This window comes from Coregonus lavaretus (genome assembly GCF_964263955.1).
Source record: "Coregonus lavaretus genome assembly, chromosome: 13".
Classification (NCBI taxonomy): Eukaryota; Metazoa; Chordata; class Actinopteri; order Salmoniformes; family Salmonidae; genus Coregonus; species Coregonus lavaretus.
Window position 1 is genome coordinate 15,428,883 of NC_140000.1, and position 22,180 is coordinate 15,451,062.

General features: G+C 44.6%; 2 protein-coding genes across 2 annotated transcripts; one reads left to right on the forward strand and one right to left on the reverse strand.

The window, feature by feature from the left end:
- Nucleotides 1-991: 991 nt before the first annotated feature.
- Nucleotides 992-2,049, forward strand: LOC311140235 (taste receptor type 1 member 1-like). The gene has a single exon (XM_084175185.1). The coding sequence runs from the start codon at nucleotides 1,174-1,176 to the stop codon at nucleotides 1,975-1,977; it is 804 nt and encodes a 267-aa protein (XP_084031311.1). The 5' UTR covers nucleotides 992-1,173; the 3' UTR covers nucleotides 1,978-2,049.
- A 138-nt stretch (nucleotides 2,050-2,187) lies between these two features.
- Nucleotides 2,188-21,914, reverse strand: LOC311140234 (aldehyde dehydrogenase, mitochondrial-like). Its single transcript, XM_084175184.1, has 13 exons — nucleotides 21,702-21,914; nucleotides 20,937-21,041; nucleotides 20,238-20,378; nucleotides 14,280-14,359; nucleotides 8,268-8,379; nucleotides 7,445-7,573; nucleotides 7,206-7,319; nucleotides 5,252-5,354; nucleotides 4,373-4,557; nucleotides 3,914-4,078; nucleotides 3,080-3,237; nucleotides 2,816-2,930; nucleotides 2,188-2,631 (listed from the first exon to the last, which is right to left on the reverse strand). The coding sequence occupies exons 1-13, from the start codon at nucleotides 21,816-21,818 to the stop codon at nucleotides 2,599-2,601; spliced, it is 1,557 nt and encodes a 518-aa protein (XP_084031310.1). The 5' UTR covers nucleotides 21,819-21,914; the 3' UTR covers nucleotides 2,188-2,598.
- Between the last annotated feature and the right edge of the window lie 266 nt (nucleotides 21,915-22,180).

A 22,180-nucleotide genomic window follows, 5' to 3' on the forward strand; every position in this document is an offset into this window, starting at 1 on the left:
AGGGCCTTTGGAAGAAAAACAGCTCCACAACATCAAAGATCCACCACTATACCTCACAGTGGGATGAGGAACTTCTCTGCATGGCTATCTTTCTGTCTACACCAAACCCACCTCTGGTGTTTGTTTCCAAAAAGCTCTATTTTGGTTTCATCTGACCATAGAACCCGGTCCCATTGCAAGTTCCAGTAACGTTTGGCAAACTGTAGGCGCTTGAGTTTGTTGTTTGATGACAGCAAAGGCTTTTTATGGCAACCCTCCCAAACAACTTGTGGTTATGTATGTCTGATAGTAGGTTTGGAGACTTTCTGACCCCAAGACCCAACTAACATCTGCAATTCTCTAGCTGTGACCCTTGGAGATTTTTTGGCCACTCTAACCATCCTCCTCACTGTGTGTGGGGTCAATATAGACACACGTCCTCTTCCAGGCCGATTGTTAACATCTCCAGCTGCTTTAAACTTCTTAATTATTGGCCAGATAGTGGAAATGGCCATTTTCAACCATTAAGCTATTTTCTTATAGCCATTTCCTGATTTGTGCAGCTCAACAACCTTTTGTCGCACATCATTACTGTATTCTCTGGTCTTTCCCATAGAGATGGATGACTATGGGAACTTGGCCTGTGTGTCACCTCATATTTGTACCCCAGTGAAACAGGAAGTCATGGCTTACCACTTAAGTGTTCCTAATCACTCAGGTGAACTTAAAAACTTAAAATATGAATGGGAATATACTTATAAGAATTTCTAGCGGTGCCAATAATTGTGGCACATGTTTTGGAGAAAATTTTTTTATTTCATTTATTTCACATTAATTATTTTCAATCATTTTACTTCAATTAAAGGTTCGATTTTTGTGAATATTTTAAATGAAAGACCAAGAGGATAAACAACAGACATTTTTTTCACAGCCCGTTTTGCTAATATTTACCAAGGTTGCCAATATTAGTGGAGGGCACTGTATGACCTATGAATCACATGACAAGAATGATGGTTATCTGTACACATATTAGCATCTGTCACCCAGACTTTCTCTTCCCTTCCTCCCCCAACAGCCGATCCCTACAGCTGCATAGCATGCCAAAAGGATGAGTGGGCCAGGAATGGCAGTACATCATGCACTAAGCGCACTATAGAGTATCTGCATTCCGATGCTCCGTTGGTCATTTTTCTGATGTTCCAGGCCAGCTCCATCATCGTCATCTCAATTGCCATCTTGGTTCTGTTCCTTTGTAAGAAGGACACCCCTGTGGTGAAGTCAGCCGGTGGGAGGCTCTGCTTCTTCATGTTGTGTTGCTTGTCCATGTCCTCCATCAGCGTCTTTCTCTACATCGGCAAACCCACAGAGGCCATCTGCACCTTACGCAATTCTGTGTTTATAGTCTTCTATGTCGCCTGCCTGTCCTGTCTCGCTGTTCGCTCCTTCCAGATTGTCTGCATCTTCAAAATGGCCGCCAAACTACCCAAAGCATATGATTTCTGGGTCAAGCATGGTGGACAGTGGATCACTATTATCACAACCACTGTCATAATGCTGTTTCTGTGCACTTTGTGGATAGCCATTGAAGGACCCAGGCCCAATCAGATAACATTGTATAGCGAGGTCATTTTGGATTGCACATATGGAGTCCTCCCCATCTTTTATTTGATAGTACTGTTTGCAGGTTTGCTGGGTATTGCATGCTTTAGCTTTGCCTACATGGGAACTGACCTGCCCAAAAACTACAACGAGGGTAAATCTATCACTTTCAGCTTGCTTATCTTCTTCATCTCTTGGGTCATCTCTCTGACGGTGCACCTGTCTACCAAAGGAAAGCAGACACTCTCCGTCAATCCTTTCTCTGTGTTGTGCAGTCTGTATGGTATTCTCTTTGGTTACTTCTTCCCTAAATGCTATATCATTATCGTTACACCTGAGCGTAATACAGCAGCCTATTTTCAAACCGCAATCCAGAGTTACACACTTCAACCTAGATAATGTACAGATGTTGATAATGTCATATGACCTGTGTTGTGTGGCACTAGAACTGCCTATACTGTGTTTTGTGATTTGTTTCTTTTCAGTCTATCTATATTTTGTAATCCCACTGTTTTCCTCCTTAAAAGCATTTAAATTGTTTTCCCATTAATACAACACTTTCTAAATTATTTTTTGTGTCCAATCAGAAAACAGTAGGTTAAAAGCAAGTAACAGCGTGTATCAAGTGCATTTATTATCCAAAATCCTTTCAAAGTTCACACTTTCAATCTACAGGAGTACTAAAATACTCTGAATTGTAGCAGGGATTCACCATATTAAAATAGGATGAACATAATGACTGAAATATGTATTTTGAAATATGATGGTGTGCTTAAAATAAGCTGTTGAAGTTTGACAAGGCTGTACAACAAGCTGGTGGTAAACTAACAGCACCATGCCTGTAATTGTTTTCTCATCTTGTTTGGACATTCTTTACATGAAGTTAGAGCTGCGTACAGAGGCTAAGTAACACAAAGTCCAACAATAACTGAGGATAAACAAAATGAAGGCTGATTTAGTCCCATAGAGCCTTCCTATAGTCAGTCAGTTTCCTTGATTGGAGGCAGAGTTCAGATGTCTTTACGAGTTTTTCTGAGGGACCTTGATTGTTACCTGAGGTAAAGAATAAAATATGTTTTTGAAGCTTTGATATTAACACATTTTGTGAACATACATAAAGTTGCTTGTGAGATGTTGCTGTTTATTACATATGTAACGTGGCAACAGCGTTCATACATTTACGTATGTGGCCTGAATATTTTATCCTAGAGTAGTGTGGGGGTGATAGGGTCCTTACTGTTTTCACTTCAGTGTAGTTGTCCAGGCCATACTCTCCCAGCTCACGACCGTTACCAGAATATTTGTAGCCACCGAAGGGGGCTTGGGCGCCAAACACATCATAGCAGTTAATCCTTAGGAGAAAGAAATGGACAAACCACACACACAATTAGCAGATTATAATAGGTCAACTTCAGCCAACTTCTGGACCTTAATACTACGGAAAGAAATTGACAATTTGATGGACGTAATGTAAAATAAAGTAAGCTAGAAATCAGCGTACCAGACAGTGCCAGCGCGGAGTCCGTTAGAGATGTAGTGGGCCTTGTCGATGTCTTTGGTGAAGACAGCAGCTGCCAGGCCGTACTTTGTGTCATTGGCTCTCTCAACCACCTCCTCCAGAGTCTTAAACTTCAGGATCTGCATCACCGGCCCAAAGATCTGAACACAGACACAGGCAGGGAGAAACAATCAATATTATAGAGGAGAAAGGAATGTAAAGAATCTAACCTAAAGAGATATTTTCTCTAAAGAGAACATGTTACACATGTATGATCTTGTCTGGTTACTTTCCTTAAAGCTAGAATACTTAATTGAAACAAAGTGTTCTCCTCGCCCCAGTTTCGCTAAAAAGCTAAGGGATGGGGCTGGAAAAATGTAACCACTCAAATTCACAGACAGAGCAATGGATGCAAGGACTGACCATCCATGATATCACATGTATAGTTTTAACCATGTTTTGAGGCTATACAGTGTTTGTTTACATTTGTTGTTTCCAAACACTGGAGTAAAACAAGCTTATATTTTGGGTTCTGATGGGGTACGACAGTTGAACTAAGCTCATGAGGCATTTATACGATCTATTCTTTAAGAATCAATGGGTATATATCATTAATTTACAAGTTAAAAAATGAATGTAGCAAATAAGGATTCTAGCTTTAAAATAGCCACACAAATATACTTTAGACAACCAAAATATACAGGCTTTTCTTTTCATTTTCATGGGTATAGCCATTAGGGGGATTCTGTCAAGGCAGCCTCAAGAGCCAAAATGGTGGATCTTGACAGCCAGTTTCATGAAGAGTGAGTTGTTAATAATGACACTGCCATGCTGTACCTCCTCACGGGAAATGGTCATGCCATCCTGGACATCTCCAAAGATGGTTGGTTGGATGAAGTAGCCACGGTCTGCAGCCACCCCTCCCCCACACATCAGTTTGGCCCCCTCACGCTTCCCACTGCTGATGTAGCCCAGAATCTTCTTGAACTGTTCCTCGTCCACCTAGATAGGGAACCGTTTTATAGAGCTTGTAAGTGGGTGCCTTATTAATGTGTTAGGAAGAAAACTATAAACCAAACCAGACTACAAGTGCTTGTGTATATGTATGCATGCAAGTGCGTTCTTGTAGTTGTTTTCTGACAAAGCCTCTGCATTTGGAAATGCTGGTACCACAGTTACTTGAGTACAATAGAGTGTGCAGCTCTTCTGTTTTCATCCAGTGTCTTATGTTTGGGTGTGCATCTTCAACTCCTCTACTCGTCTGGGTGTGTTTGTGCACCATGCAGTATTTCAAACCTGGGGTCCCTGCTCAGTCTTCATGTTGAAGGGGTCTCCCACCACCCTGCTCTTGGCCCGCTCCACGCTGCGCTCCATAAACTCATCATAGATGGTGTCCTGCACGTATGTACGGGAACCGGCACAGCAGCACTGGCCCTGGTTAAAGAACAGGGCGAAGTGGGACTGTTCCACCGCCTCCGCCACTGCAGAAAGAGAGAGAGAGAACACACAGTCATACATAGCTGATATGTTTCGACTTGAGGTTCTGCAGCATTGGATTCCATGAAATTGACACTGGGCCGGAAGTGTTGTGGAATACAATGGGCTGCTTTGCCATTAGCTAGCCTAGCATGCTGACGAAAAAGGCAGTTTAAAAAACTAGTTTTAAAAAAATGGCTGAGCTAGGTTTCGACTTGAAGGGGAAGGTTTATTTACTGCTGAACCTCAAGTCGAAACATATCGGCTAAGTCAGACACAGCAATCACAATACAACAAATAAGACACACACAGGCAAACGTGCACACACCTTAGTAGATGTCAGAGGAGGCTGATAGGAGGATGGGCTCATTGTAATGTCTGGAATGGAATTAATGGAACAGTATCAAACATATGGAAACCACATGTTTGACTCCGTTCCATTGATTCCATTCCAGCCATTACAATGAGGCCGTCCTCCTATAGCTCATCCCATCAGCCTCCTTTGGTAGATGTCCTTCGCTGTAAAAGTAGCAGCTGCCTGTTGCAATTGATACTTGATAAATAAAACGGACACCACGCTTTGTTGAAGATATTGCTAAATAATCTGTAGCAGACTATCCAAATTAAGTGTTCCCATTCTTTTCATATTTCTAACTGGATGCCCATCTAAAAAGTAAAGCAGCCAGGAGCCATACTCACTGTTTGCATCAGACATGATTATGTTGGGACTCTTTCCTCCCAACTCCAGAGTGACCTTCTTCAGGTTGCTGGAGCCAGATGCCTGCTGGATCAGGTGACCTACCTGGACACATACAGTGGGGGAAAAAAGTATTTAGTCAGCCACCAATTGTGCAAGTTCTCCCACTTAAAAAGATGAGAGAGGCCTGTAATTTTCATCATAGGTACACGTCAACTATGACAGACAAATTGAGAAAAAACAATCCAGAAAATCACATTGTAGGATTTTTTATGAATTTATTTGCAAATTATGGTGGAAAATAAGTATTTGGTCACCTACAAACAAGCAAGATTTCTGGCTCTCACAGACCTGTAACTTCTTCTTTAAGAGGCTCCTCTGTCCTCCACTCGTTACCTGTATTAATGGCACCTGTTTGAACTTGTTATCCGTATAAAAGACATCTGTCCACAACCTCAAACAGTCACACTCCAAACTCCACTATGGCCAAGACCAAAGAGCTGTCAAAGGACACCAGAAACAAAATTGTAGACCTGCACCAGGCTGGGAAGACTGAATCTGCAATAGGTAAGCAGCTTGGTTTGAAGAAATCAACTGTGGGAGCAATTATTAGGAAATGGAAGACATACAAGACCACTGATAATCTCCCTCGATCTGGGGCTCCACGCAAGATCTCACCCTGTGGGGTCAAAATGATCACAAGAACCAGACGGGGGGACCTAGTGAATGACCTGCAGAGAGCTGGGACCAAAGTAACAAAGCCTACCATCAGTAACACACTACGCCGCCAGGGACTCAAATCCTGCAGTGCCAGACGTGTCCCCCTGCTTAAGCCAGTACATGTCCAGGCCCGTCTGAAGTTTGCTAGAGTGCATTTGGATGATCCAGAAGAGGATTGGGAGAATGTCATATGGTCAGATGAAACCAAAATAGAACTTTTTGGTAAATACTCAACTCGTCGTGTTTGGAGGACAAAGAATGCTGAGTTGCATCCAAAGAACACCATACCTACTGTGAAGCATGGGGGTGGAAACATCATGCTTTGGGGCTGTTTTTCTGCAAAGGGACCAGGACGACTGATCCGTGTAAAGGAAAGAATGAATGGGGTCATGTATCGTGAGATTTTGAGTGAAAACCTCCTTCCATCAGCAAGGGCATTGAAGATGAAACGTGGCTGGGTCTTTCAGCATGACAATGATCCCAAACACACCGCCCGGGCAACGAAGGAGTGGCTTCGTACAAAGCATTTCAAGGTCCTGGAGTGGCCTAGCCAGTCTCCAGATCTCAACCCCATAGAAAATCTTTGGAGGGAGTTGAAAGTCTGTGTTGCCAAGCGACAGCCCCAAAACATCACTGCTCTAGAGGAGATCTGCATGGAGGAATGGGCCAAAATACCAGCAACAGTGTGTGAAAACCTTGTGAAGACTTACAGAAAACGTTTGACCTGTGTCATTGCCAACAAAGGGTATATAACAAAGTATTGAGAAACGTTTATTATTGACCAAATACTTATTTTCCACCATAATTTGCAAATAAATTCATACAAAATCCTACAATGTGATTTTCTGGATTTTTTTCCCTCATTTTGTCTGTCATAGTTGACGTGTACCTATGATGAAAATTACAGGCCTCTCTCATCTTTTTAAGTGGGAGAACTTGCACAATTGGTGGCTGACTAAATACTTTTTTCCCCCACTGTAGAGCATGGAGCTGCTTAGACAGCACAGGGCTCATTCTCATTCACACACTAATACACCAAAACACATTTGAAAGAAAGAAATATCAGCACATACAGTATATCCAAATAGACATACAATTGGGCACTTGCAGGTGGTTGATTTTCATTTCTGAGATTATATGATTTATGCAGGTGTCATGGGATTGGTTAGTCATCTAAGATTACTAAACAGCGACTCAGTTCTTTGAGCTGCCTGAGGTATGGGCTGTCTGTCTTACCTCAGTAGATCCTGTGAAAGCCACCTTATCCACATCCATGTGGGAGGCGATTGCAGAACCAGCAGATGGACCCATACCAGGCAGGATGTTCACCACACCTGGAGGGAAACCAACCTGAGAGAGAGAGAGAGAGACAAATGTACTAGACTTGTGCATCCTTCATTGAAACTGTGCTTAAGTGTGGTAAGGAGGGTGTGTGTGTGGTATATGTGTGTGTCCGTGTGTGTTAGTGTACCAACCTCCTTGATGAGACTGGCCACATACAGGGCAGTGAGGGGGGTCTGCTCAGCCACCTTCATCACCACCGTGTTGCCTGTAGCCAGAGCTGGGCCCAGCTTCCATGCCTGCATCAGAAGAGGGAAGTTCCACTGAGGGAAGACAGAGGGAGGAAGACAGTGAATGGTAAAGACAGACCATATCAAACATGTGTGCATAAACGCGTGCACAGACATAAATCCATGCATGCACTCAACACATTAAAGTCCAGGCTGACACTATATTTATACAAAACAGCCTTGCAGCCCTGCCAGGTTTTGGAGGCAGGGTTTCGCCTTAAATGATCCCTATCCCTCCCTCCCTCCGCCTCCCTCCCTCCGTCTCCTCCCCCTCTCCTCCCTCCCTCCTCCCATTGGCTGGTGGGACTGAAGACAGCACACTGAAACTGCTCTGCCAGCTCTTATTTCCTCTCCAGTCTCTTTCACCATGACAGACTGAGCAAACACACCAGTTCTCACAGGCAAGAGGAAAGGGGCCACAAAATGGCAACGCTGGTAATACACTAGTGACATGTTAGCTGGTTAAAAATACCAAATTTGAACATGAACTATTGAGAATGTTGCTTAATATTCATCAAGGAGGTCCATCCCTAACCCCTGAACAGCTTAGGATTCATCAAGGAGGTCCATTCCTAACCCCTGAACAGCTTAGGATTCATCAAGGAGGTCCATCCCTAACCCCTGAACAGTTTAGGATTCATCAAGGAGGTCCATTCCTAACCCCTGAACAGCTTAAGATTCATCAAGATCCATCATTAACCCCTGAACAGCTCCTTCACTCACTCACCGGTATGATCTGGCCACACACACCGATGGGCTCATGACGGGTGTAGCAGAAGAAGTCTCCATCAATGGGAATGGTCTTCCCCTCCCACTTATCTGCCCAGCCTGCATAGTACCTGTGCACACATATGCACACACAGAGACAGTAAACACTTGGACTCAAGAATCCTCAAAAATCTTACACCTTTCAGATACATCAAAAGGGATATGGGGGATGTCAATATTTCTCAACTGCACTAAATAAGTAATTACTACATTCTATATTCAGTAAATACCAGGAGGACACTAGACTCCTCAGTAGGGCTACCATGTATACAGTGGGGGGAAAAAGTATTTAGTCAGCCACCAATTGTGCAAGTTCTCCCACTTAAAAAGATGAGAGAGGCCTGTAATTTGCATCATAGGTACACGTCAACTATGACAGACAAAATGAGGGAAAAAAATCCAGAAAATCACATTGTAGGATTTTTAATGAATTTATTTGCAAATTATGGTGGAAAATAAGTATTTGGTCAATAAGAAAAGTTTCTCAATACTTTGTTATATACCCTTTGTTGGCAATGACACAGGTCAAACGTTTTCTGTAAGTCTTCACAAGGTTTTCACACACTGTTGCTGGTATTTTGGCCCATTCCTCCATGCAGATCTCCTCTAGAGCAGTGATGTTTTGGGGCTGTCGCTGGGCAACACAGACTTTCAACTCCCTCCAAAGATTTTCTATGGGGTTGAGATCTGGAGACTGGCTAGGCCACTCCAGGACCTTGAAATGCTTCTTACGAAGCCACTCGGGCGGTGTGTTTGGGATCATTGTCATGCTGAAAGACCCAGCCACGTTTCATCTTCAATGCCCTTGCTGATGGAAGGAGGTTTTCACTCAAAATCTCACGATACATGGCCCCATTCATTCTTTCCTTTACACGGATCAGTCGTCCTGGTCCCTTTGCAGAAAAACAGCCCCAAAGAATCAATCAATTTTATTTTATATAGCCCTTCTTACATCAGCTAATATCTCGAAGTGCTGTACAGAAACCCAGCCTAAAACCCCAAACAGCTAGTAATGCAGGTGTAGAAGCACGGTGGCTAGGAAAAACTCCCTAGAAAGGCGAAAACCTAGGAAGAAACCTAGAGAGGAACCAGGCTATGAGGGGTGGCCAGTCCTCTTCTGGCTGTGCCGGGTGGAGATTATAACAGAACCATGCCAAGATGTTCAAAAATGTTCATAAGTGACAAGCATGGTCAAATAATAATCAGGAATAAATCTCAGTTGGCTTTTCATAGCCGATCATTAAGAGTTTGAAAACAGCAGGTCTGGGACAGGTAGGGGTTCCATAACCGCAGGCAGAACAGTTTAAACTGGAATAGCAGCAAGGCCAGGCGGACTGGGGACAGCAAGGAGTCACCACGGCCGGTAGTCCCGACGTATGGTCCTAGGGCTCAGGTCTCTCAGTTGGCTTTTCATAGCCGATCATTAAGAGTTGAAAACAGCAGGTCTGGGACAGGTAGGGGTTTCGTAGCCGCAGGCAGAACAGTTGAAACTGGAATAGCAGCAAGGCCAGGCGGACTGGGGACAGCAAGGTGTCATCATGCCCGGTAGTCCTGACGTATGGTCCTAGGGCTCAGGTTCTCAGAGAGAAAGAGAGAACGAGAGAATTAGAGAGAGCATACTTAAATTCACACAGGACACTGGATAAGACAGGAGAAGTACTCCAGGTATAACCAACTAACCCCAGCCCCCCGACACATAAACTACTGCAGCATAAATACTGGAGGCTGAGACAGGAGCGGTCCGGAGACACTGTGGCCCCATCCGAAGAAACCCCCGGACAGGGCCAAACAGGAAGGATATAACCCCACCCACTCCGCCAAAGCACAGCCCCCGCATCACTAGAGGGATATCCCCAACCACCAACTTACAATCCTGAGACAAGGCCGAGTATAGCCCACAGAGGTCTCCACCACAGCACAAACCAAGGGGGGGGCGCCAACCCAGACAGGAAGATCACGTCAGTAACTCAACCCACTCAAGTGACGCACCCCTCCCAGGGACGGCATGAAAGAGCACCAGCAAGCCAGTGACTCAGCCCCTGCAACAGGGTTAGAGGCAGAGAACCCCAGTGGAGAGGGGAACCGGCCTGGCAGAGACAGCAAGGGCTGTTCGTTGCTCCAGCCTTTCCGTTCACCTTCACACTCCTGGGCCAGACTACACTCAATCATATGACCTACTGAAGAGATAAGTCTTCAGTAAAGACTTAAAGGTTGAGACTGAGTCTGCGTCTCTCACATGGGTAGGCAGACTGTTCCATAAAAATGGAGATCTATAGGAGAAAGCCCTGCCTCCCGCTGTTTGCTTAGAAATTCTAGGGACAATTAGGAGGCCTGCGTCTTGTGACCGTAGCGTACGTATTGGTATGTACGGCAGGACCAACTCGGAAAGATAGGTAGGAGCAAGCCCATGTAACGCTTTATAGGTTAACAGTAAAACCTTGAAATCAGCCCTTGCCTTAACAGGAAGCCAGTGTAGGGAAGCTAGCACTGGAGTAATATGATCAAATTTCTTGGTTCTAGTCAGGATTCTAGCAGCCGTATTTAGCACTAACTGAAGTTTATTTAGTGCTTTATCCGGGTAGCCGGAAAATAGAGCATTGCAGTAGTCTAACCTAGAAGTAACAAATGCATGGATTAATTTTTCTGCATAATTTTTGGACAGAAAATTTCTGATTTTTGCAATGTTACGTAGATGGAAAAAAGCTGTCCTTGAAACAGTCTTGATATGTTCGTCAAAAGAGAGATCAGGGTCAAGAGTAACGCCTAGGTCCTTCACAGTTTTATTTGAGACGACTTTACAACCATCAAGATGAATTGTCAGATTTAACAGAAGATCTCTTTGTTTCTTGGGACCTAGAACAAGCATCTCTGTTTTTAAAAGTAAAAAGTTTTTTGCCATCCACTTTCTTATGTCTGAAACACAGGCTTCTAGCGAGGGCAATTTTGGGGCTTCACCATGCTTCATTGAAATGTACAGCTGTGTGTCATCCGCATAGCAGTGAAAGTTAACATTATGTTTTCGAATAACATCCCCAAGAGGTAAAATATATAGTGAAAACAATAGTGGTCCTAAAACGGAACCTTGAGGAACACCGAAATGTACAGTTGATTTGTCGGAGGACAGACCATTCACAGAGACAAACTGATATCTTTCCGACAGGTAGGATCTAAACCAGGCCAGAACTTGTCCGTGTAGACCAATTTGGGTTTCCAGTCTCTCCAAAAGAATGTGGTGATCGATGGTGTCAAAGGCAGCACTAAGGTCTAGTAGCACGAGGACAGATGCAGAGCCTCGGTCTGATGCCATTAAAAGGTCATTTACCACCTTCACAAGTGCAGTCTCAGTGCTATGATGGGGTCTAAAACCAGACTGAAGCATTTCGTATACATTGTTTGTCTTCAGAAAGGCAGTGAGTTGCTGCGCAACAGCTTTTTCTAAAATTTTTGAGAGGAATGGAAGATTCGATATAGGCCGATAGTTTTTTATATTTTCCGGGTCAAGGTTTGGCTTTTTCAAGAGAGGCTTTATCACTGCCACTTTTAGTGAGTTTGGTACACATCCGGTGGATAGAGAGCTGTTTATTATGTTCAACATAGGAGGGCCAAGCACAGGAAGCAGCTCCTTCAGCAGTTTAGTAGGAATAGGATCCAGTATGCAGCTTGAAGGTTTAGAGGCCATGATTATTTTCATCATTGTGTCAAGAGATATAGTACTAAAACACTTAAGTGTCTCTCCCGATCCCAGGCCCTCGCAGAGCTGTGCAGATCCAGGACAGCTAAGCCCTGGAGGAATACGCAGATTCAAAGAGGAGTCCGTAATTTGCTTTCTAATGGTCATGATCTTTTCCTCAAAGAAGTTCATGAATTTATCACTGCTGAAGTGAAAGCCATCCTCTCTTGGGGAATGCTGCTTTTTAGTTAGTCCTACACTGATATTGCCCTTGCCTAACGATTGCGTCTGAAGCTGGGCTTGTAGCACAGCTATTTTCGCCGTAAGGCGAGAATTCTCCTGTATATTATGAGTACAGCGACTGCAATTAGAAGACATCATGTTAATGTTACTACTTAGCTTCGGCTGTTGAAGATGTTGAAGATGTTGACGAATCATGTCCAGATAAAGCGTCCGGAGTGAAAAAGTTGAATAAGGGAAAAAAGTTGCGATGGAAAAAAGGAAAATAACGTTGGCAGCTGATGTTTCCACCCCCATGCTTCACAGTAGGTATGGTGTTCTTTGGATGCAACTCAGCATTCTTTGTCCTCCAAACACAACGAATTTAGTTTTTACCAAAAAGTTCTATTTTGGTTTCATCTAACCATATGACATTCTCCCAATCCTCTTCTGGATCATCCAAATGCACTCTAGCAAACTTCAGACGGGCCTGGACATGTACTGGCTTAAGCAGGGGGACACGTCTGGCACTGCAGGATTTGAGTCCCTGGCGGCGTAGTGTGTTACTGATGGTAGGCTTTGTTACTTTGGTCCCAGCTCTCTGCAGGTCATTCACTAGGTCCCCCCGTGTGGTTCTGGGATTTTTGCTCACCGTTCTTGTGATCATTTTGACCCCACGGGGTGAGATCTTGCGTGGAGCCCCAGATCGAGGGAGATTATCAGTGGTCTTGTATGTCTTCCATTTCCTAATAATTGCTCCCACAGTTGATTTCTTCAAACCAAGCTGCTTACCTATTGCAGATTCAGTCTTCCCAGCCTGGTGCAGGTCTACAATTTTGTTTCTGGTGTCCTTTGACAGCTCTTTGGTCTTGGCCATAGTGGAGTTTGGAGTGTGACTGTTTGAGGTTGTGGACAGGTGTCTTTTATACTGATAACAAGTTCAAACAGGTGCCATTAATACAGGTAACGAGTGGAGGACAGAGGAGCCTCTTAAAGAAGAAGTTACAGGTCTGTGAGAGCCAGAAATCTTGCTTGTTTGTAGGTGACCAAATACTTATTTTCCACCATCATTTGCAAATAAATTCATAAAAAATCCTACAATGTGATTTTCTGGATTTTTTTTCTCTCAATTTGTCTGTCATAGTTGACGTGTACCTATGATGAAAATTACAGGCCTCTCTCATCTTTTTAAGTGGGAGAACTTGCACAATTGGTGGCTGACTAAATACTTTTTTTCCCCACTGTACATGTTTATTATGAAAGAGAACTGCAGCAACTATAGTTTCAGATATCAAGAGTAGAAGGAAATGAGGACAATGCATCTTTGACCGTTAATGGATTTTGTTTTTCAAAGGAAACTGTAAATGAGTCTATTTACAAGCCATTGAAAGGTAAACAAGCACACCTGCAGTAGATTGAGATAGTGATTGGATCCACAGTGAGTATACAGTAAGCAGTCTAGGTCATGGTGCTGGGTGCCAGCCAATCAAATAAGGGAGCTTTGGTAGTCTGCAGTCTCATTTTTGTAAGAACTAATTCACAGTCACTCTCACCCTCTTTTGCCCCTCTCTTTCACCATCATTCTGTCTCTGCCTCTCCCTACAACTTCACACATACAAATGTAACAAACATTCAGCCATATAGCATAACGCCACATCTGGCACTTAAGATTTATAACAACTCATACATTTTGGTTTGCAGAAAGTAATAATAATAATAATAATAATAATAATAATAATGTATTACATTTGTAAAGTGCTTTTCATTATACAGAATAATCTCAAAGTACATAAAATAAAAAACCAAATAGAATTTTAGAAGACAACTGACACAAAGAACACAGCTGACGCTACAAGGGACAAGGTCACCAAGGAGTACAGCTATCAACAGAAAGCCATCCTAAAGAGAAAGGTCTTTAGGCCCGTTTTAAAGGAGCCCAGCGTCTGTGGTGCCTTCAGGTGGTCCGGGAGGGCATTCCAGAGGCTGGGGGCAGTCGAGCTGAAAGCCCCATCCTCCAAGCATAAAATGCATGCGTTCATTCCACTGCTCACACACACTGCATTTTATATTACTGTGACTGACCTGAGGCACTTGACCACCATGGGCACGTCCACGCTGTAGGACACGACATAGGGCTTCCCATTGTCCAGGGTCTCCAGTTCCTATGGCAAAATAAGGTAAAAGTGTCAACAGAGTTCCGCCATGGCCTAAATAATAAAGGTTGATTGAGGACAGATAGTAGCAAAGCTGCATTCTGTATTACGTAACATTGTCAAACAAAGGTGTCATTGTACGCTGATGATTCCTGTTCTTTTAAAGCCACAATTTGGATCCCTCCACAGCCTCAGAGGATCTAGATAATTTTTCTAACCTCTCTGGATTACAACCAAATTATGATACTATATTTAAGCAATAAGGCATGAGGGGGTGTGGTATACGGCCAATATACCACGGCTAAGGGCTGTTCTTATGCACGACGCAACACAGAGTGCCTGGATACAGCCCTTAGCCGTGGTATATTGGCCATTTGCCACAAACCCCCGAGGTGGCTTATTGCTATTATAAACTGGTTACCAACGTAATTAGAGCAGTAAAAATAAAATGTTTTGTCATACCCGTGGTATACGGTCTGATATACCACAGCTGTCAGCCAATCAGCAATCAGGGTTCGAACCACCCAGTTTATTATAGGTATTGGATCACTAAAAAATACAACCTTTACATTACCGTGTAGTTTACCAATAAAATAGTCTGACGGTGATGTGGACATACTCGGTATTCATATCCCGAAACGAAGAAATGATCTCACTACAATACATTTTAATAGAAAGTTAGCAAAAATAGTTAAGATCTTGCTACCATGGAAAGGAAAATACCTGTCTATTTGTGGAAAAATCAACCTGATTAACTCTTTAGTCATATCTAGTTTACCTATTTGCTTACGGCTTTGCCTACACCTAGCGACTTGTTTTTTAAATTATATGAGCAAAAAATATTGAATTTTATTTGGAGCGGCAAGCCAGACAAAATTAAAAGGGCCTATTTATATAATTAATATGAATTCGGAGGGCATAAATTATTAAATATTAAAGCATTAGACCTCTCACTAAAGGCTTCAGTCATAGAAAAGTTATACTTAAATCCGAACTGGTTCTCTAGCAGATTAGTAAGATTGTCTCACCCGATGTTCAAGAATGGCCTTTTTCCCTTTATTCAAATTACAACCTCTCACTTTCGGTTATTTAAAATGAAATAATCTCCAAAATATCGCTATTTTTAAAACATGCCATAGAAAGTTAGTTGCAATTTCAGTTTAATCCACCAGAAAAGACAGAACAAATAATACAACAAATATTATGGTTAAACTCAAATATACTAATTGATTTTTTAAAAACATTATTTTTGGAATAAATAAAAAAATAAAAAATCTTTGTAAATGACATATATACGACTGGTGGAGTTGACACACATGCAGCTGACAAAAATACATGGAAATGTCTGCTCTACCCAAAATTACAACCAACTAATTGCAGCATTACTGTGAAAACGGAAGAGACAAGTGGAAGGGGGAAAAAGTAAGGGACTTGTCTGTCGGCCCTGCATTAAAGATGACCCTGGTTAAAGAAAATTGTGATAATTAAAAAATGATACCGGTTTCATTTAAGGACCACAAAATTGACAGCTGTGCCATATAGATTGCAAAACAGTTTGGAATAGATTTTCGATGTACTGATTCCATGGCACATGGTTTATGAACTGATACACAAAACAAAGCGATAGATGGGATGGGTTGAGAGTAGCTGAAGGATGGGATTAAAAACAAACAAAAGTTAACTAAAGTAAAATATACTGTGTCCGTAAAATGTATATAGTATTGTCAAGGTCGAGGTAAGGAGTAGACCAAGGCGCAGCGTGATGAACAAACATGACTTTAATTAGTTAAAGCACGAAACAAAACAAGAAACGACTCGTGACGTCCACGGTATCAATGACCGAACACGGAACAAAAACCCACAACCACAAAGGGAAAACATACAGTTTAAATATGGCTCCCAATCAGAGACAACCAGCCAACAGCTGACACTCGTTGCCTCTGATTGGGAGTCACTCAGGCAAACATAGAATACAACAAACTAGAATGAACACCAACATAGAAATACACACATAGAAATGAACACACCCTGGCTCAACATAATGAGTCCCAGAGCCAGGGTGTGACAGTACCCCCCCCTAAAGGCACGGACTGCGACCGCGCCTCAACTAAACAAACCAGGGGAGGGCTGGGCGAGCATACCTCCTCGGCGGCGGTTCTGGCTCCGGCCTTGACCACCACCCTCCAATACACCCCCCATAGTGCCCCTGGTCCAGTCTGGCCCCGCCGGCTGGAGCAGGACTGGACTTAACAGGAGCGATCCTTACCAGGCTGTCGACTCGCACCCCTGGCTTGGTGCGTGGAGGAGGAACGGGCCTTACCAGGCTGACGACTCGCACCCCTGGCTTTGTGCGTGGAGGAGGAACGGGCCTTACCAGGCTGACGACTCGCACCCCTGGCTTGGTGCGTGGAAGAGGGACGGGCCTTACCAGGCTGACGACTCGCACCCCTGGCTTGGTGCGTGGAAGAGGGACGGGCCTTACCAGGCTGACTTCTCGCACCCCTGGCTTAGTGCGAGTGGCAGGAACAGGCCGGACCGGGCTGGCGACGCGCACCGTAGGTTTGGTGCGAGTGGTAGGAACAGGCCGGGTCGGGCTGGCGACGCGCACCGTAGACTTGGTGCGGGTGGCAGGAACAGGCCGGACCGGGCTGGCGACGCGCACCGTAGGTTTGGTGCGAGTGGCAGGAACAGGCCGGGTCGGGCTGGCGACGTGCACCGTAGACTTGGTGCGGGTGGCAGGAACAGGCCGGACCGGGCTGGTGACGCGCACCGTAGGTTTGGTGCGAGTGGCAGGAACAGGCCGGGTCGGGCTGGCGACGCGCACCGTAGACTTGGTGCGGGTGGCAGGAACAGGCCGGACCGGGCTGGCGACGCGCACCGTAGGTTTGGTGCGAGTGGCAGGAACAGGCCGGGTCGGGCTGGCGACGCGCACCGTAGACTTGGTGCGGGTGGCAGGAACAGGCCGGACCGGGCTGGCGACGCGCACCGTAGACTTGGTGCGGGTGGCAGGAACAGGCCGGACCGGGCTGGCGACGCGCACCATAGGTTTAGTGCGTGGAGCAGGGACAGGCCGGGCTGGGCTGGCGACGCACACCGTAGGCTTGGTGCGTGGAGCAGGGACAGGCCGGGCTGGGCTGTCGACGCACACCGTAGGCTTGGTGCGTGGAGAAGGGACAGGCCGGACTGGGCTGGCGACGCACACCGTAGGCTTGGTGCGTGGAGCAGGGACAGGCCGGGCTGGGCTGGCGACGCACACCGTAGGCTTGGTGCGTGGAGCAGGGACAGGCCGGGCTGGGCTGGCGACGCACACCGTAGGCTTGGTGCGTGGAGCAGGGACAGGCCGAACCAGACTGTGGAGACGGATAGGAGGCCTGGAGTGAAGAGCGGCCACCACCCGTCCTGGCTGAATGCCTACCCTCACACACTCTGTGTGAGGCATCCGCACAGGACGGTGAACCCCTGGCCTGGTGGCCTTCTGGATCCGCCCCCTTTTCTCCTCCGTCAGCCCCGTCGTCCATGCCGTGTGCCCCCCCCTAAAAAATTTCTGGGGTTGCCTCACGACCGTCCGATGACGACCCTGATCACGCCGTTGCTCCTCTCTCCGTCGCCTCTCCACCATCTCACTCCATGGCCGGCGATCCATCCCGGCCAGGATTTCCCCCCATGTCCAGGACCCTTTACCGTCCAATATCTCCTCCCATGTCCAGGCTGCCTGCTCCTGGACACGCTGCTCCTCTTTCGCCAGGGCCTTTCCCGGCGCTTCCTCCCATGTCCACCCCAAGGGCTGCCCCTGGACACGCTGCTTGGTCGTTGCATGGTGGGTTTTTCTGTCAAGGTCGAGGTAAGGAGTAGACCAAGGCGCAGCGTGATGAACAAACATGACTTTAATTAGTTAAAGCACGAAACAAAACAAGAAACGACTCGTGACGTCCACGGTATCAATGACCGAACACGGAACAAAAACCCACAACCACAAAGGGAAAACATACAGTTTAAATATGGCTCCCAATCAGAGACAACCAGCCAACAGCTGACACTCGTTGCCTCTGATTGGGAGTCACTCAGGCAAACATAGAATACAACAAACTAGAATGAACACCAACATAGAAATACACACATAGAAATGAACACACCCTGGCTCAACATAATGAGTCCCAGAGCCAGGGTGTGACAAGTATGTATAAGCTGGAAGTAGAAGCCTAAGTGTTGTTGTCCATTTATTTGTTTTGTATATAGTGTTGTTGTCCATTAGTTTACTCCAATTATGGGAGGGGTGGTAGAGTTAGGGGAAAATAATATTATAAAATTGTATTTATTTTAATAAAAAAAGATATGGGGGATTGGAAATGATGCAGACAATTACATTGCTGGAAGCCATCTGCAATATTAAAGCAGATCTACCCCCTAAAAAAATTGCTATACCTTCCTAGAAAGAGCTAATAGATATCCAGTGTTGTCCACAGCAGCATACAGTATGTATTTAGAGGTAGGCTCTGTAACATGCTGCTAATGGACTAAATAGATGTTATACTATAACATTATCATATCAAATTACAGGGACTATTTTCTGATACAGGGTGTTAATCACTTCAGAGTCCAGTTAAACACCAGTAACCCTCACTTTAGTTAGGTCACATTAGAATCAAATATTTTGAAAAACAGAGACTGTTGCACAAGCAAGACAAAACCCGGGGAATTAATTGGCTCATCATCAAGAGTGAATCAACGATTAGTTCCATGCACCATTTATTTGGCTTGGCAAACGGGAACAAAAGAGTAGATGTGGTCAACATAACACACACTACAAAATGTATCTAGCTACAACATTTACAGTCACATACAGTTAACGTTGAGGACATTGGACTGTACATAGTTCAACAGATTGGCCGGTCTTATAACAATTACAAGTACTGACGAGTCACTGGTGTTGGCTTGGCTCTGAACAGACTCCCTCTCACATACACACCATATCCATATTTAACATGCAGGTGGGGCCGGTTCAGTGGACAGAATCAGTGTTATTTCCAGTCCTGATGGACCTTGTACCCCTGATAAGCCAATCTGACAGTAGTTAATCAAGTACAATCTAAATACTGTCCTAACAATCCTACTATCTTGTAATATCCCCCACACACACACAAACACAGAGAGAGACACACACACACAGAGACACAAAGGCACACACACACAAACTAAGCAGTTTGTTTCTCTCTCCAAGAACCAATCCCTTGCGTAAGCAAAAGGAAATCTGATTTGAGCAGGGCCTCATTTACCAGGCAAAGTAGGGCAGCTTCCTGTGCTGAGGCCGTTCATTATTTTATCAAAACAAGCCCAGAGAAACCCTTTCACCACAATAGCCTTTCCCCTATTACTTTCACCAAACAAGCCAAACCTGTAACATAACACCAACAAATATGCATTGTGTATGTCTTGGAAGAGCAGCACTAAGGAATTATTTTACACCACTTCCCCAGTGGTTTCTCAGTGTTGATCCTAGCCGTGACCCTTCGTCTCTATCTCTACCATGTGACTTCAGCGCGGGAGCTGCTCAGGTCAGCAACCTGTGGAATACAGGACTAATACACTGACTCTGCAAAATATGGTGCTGCTGTTCACAAGCCAAATAAATCTATCTGAACATACTTTTTTTGAAGATAATATTTCTAGGTAAAAGGGAAAACGTTTCCACCACTGGATGCTAACATTTGTCATCAGACAAAGCACTGTGCCATTGCCACACAAGTAAACTCTAATACAATCCCAACAACTTTGCTTTCTTTGGCATGAGTGCCAGACCAGGAATGTTGTGCATCTAATTAGCCGCTCATAACACCACTTCAAGTTAATCATTTCCATTGACCAGCAGTAATGGGACTGCGTCACTGACCGCTAGGTAGGCTGTGTCCCTCTCGATTGCGTCTGCCAGCCGGCTCAGGAGCAGCCCGCGGTCCGACGCGTCCATGCGTCGCCATGGTGACCCAAACCTGAAGGCCTCCCTGGCAGCCTTCACAGCCTTGTCCACATCTGCCTGGAGAGAGGGAGAGAGGGAGGAGGAGGCCACAGAGGGAAAACAGAGGGAGACGTAAAGACAAGCAAACCAAATCAGCAATATTGGATTATATAACTTTAAAAAATAACGTAGCAAGTAATTTAATTACGACAGTGTAATAACACAAATAAGATGGTCACACACCTGGCCCCTGCAAGACTGTGCTCTAATTACACCTGCTGTTAAGGTGAACCTTTTCCCTGGTTATTTTACCCTCTCGTCCTCCTACCACACCTAATTGTCATGTTTCTGCTTCAGGCAACTTGTCACATTGTCTTAGCATGCTAAGGATGTACTGTTGTTGGAATACAGAAACAGTGAGGGGCCTGTACAAATGCTTTGAAAATGGCGTCTTCCGTCCTCCCTTTCTTGAAGTAGTCATTATGACTGCATAGGTCCAAGCTATGCAGGCTAGTGGAACCCCTGCTTTCACCTCTCCAATTATATTGGATCAGTGATTACTCCAAGGAACCAAGGATGTAAGTCTTGCATTTAGACAGAACAGGGCCAGGTATCAAGGCAGTTCCAGCCACTGACCTTGTCTGCCTCAGCCACCTGACAGATGACCTCTCCTGTGGCTGGGTTGATGGTGGGGAAGGACCTCTTGCTGACGGCATCCTGCCACTCATTATTGATGAACAGCTGTAATGAGACAGAGGAGATTTGATTAGGCTCTATGTTTAGATTACAGATCTTATCACAACTGTTTGATTCAACAGACCGAAAATAAATTGGAGCCAGTATAAATACTGTATTGTACAGTTGCATCCCATTACTTACCTTCAGTTCTTATTTGTGCAGTATTGTATGATACTGTCTCTGACATAATATTACAATGGTATATAAATTCCCCCAAAACAATTTAACAGAAACGCATACATGTTGTGGCTCTCTATGTACAAGCTTGCCTTTCAACTCTAGCAAAAGTGTTATTAATACAACCCTGGAAAGTTTCTGGCTGTCTGCCACATTACAGTTTGGCATAACACCATCATACCCAACAATTATCTAGTGTATATGTAATTCAGTTGACCTAATGTATCGGATAAGTAAGATGTGAACGCAATTGTCAAAATCTAATCAGCTACGTTCTCACAAGGTTCAATCAGGTCAAGTGTTTTAATGTCAACAAGAGTTATCAACAAGTAGGCCAAAATATATTGCAATTCTCACGTATGCCTAGTTGCCTCGCAATGAATTACACATGACAGAAATACACTAAACTGATCATTTCAGTCGTGTGCAGCAATGATAATAGCTACTCAACATGTCATTCACAGGTTGTGAATGCTTATCGCTTACCTTGTTATAATGCACTTCGGGCTGTGCGTTCGGAACGGGGATGGCAGCCGCCGAATACTGACAATTCGCAATGCCAGAGATTCGAGGCAAAGTTCGGGATAACACAATTCGGAGCATCGTGCTTCTTCAACACAAACGTGTGTGTCAACTAGGGAGAGAGGACAGCAGGCTTTCAAAGTACAGTACAGCGAAGTCGATCGTCATCTGTCACCCGCCCCCAAGAGCATGCGCAGTAGAGCCTTCCTTAGATTCGTTTACAAAGTGAAATAAATGTAGGCTATAGCGCCTACATCAATACCTCTCAAATTCATAAAGGGGAAAAACGTTGGTGGAAAACATAAAATTAATGAAATAAAATAAAACATAGCAAATCACACCTCAAAAACACATTTTGTTACAAGACTTCACTTCATCTTTGCAACAGCCTCCCCAACATCCAAAAGCATTTAGAAGAAACTATTCAACCAAGGTAATGGAAA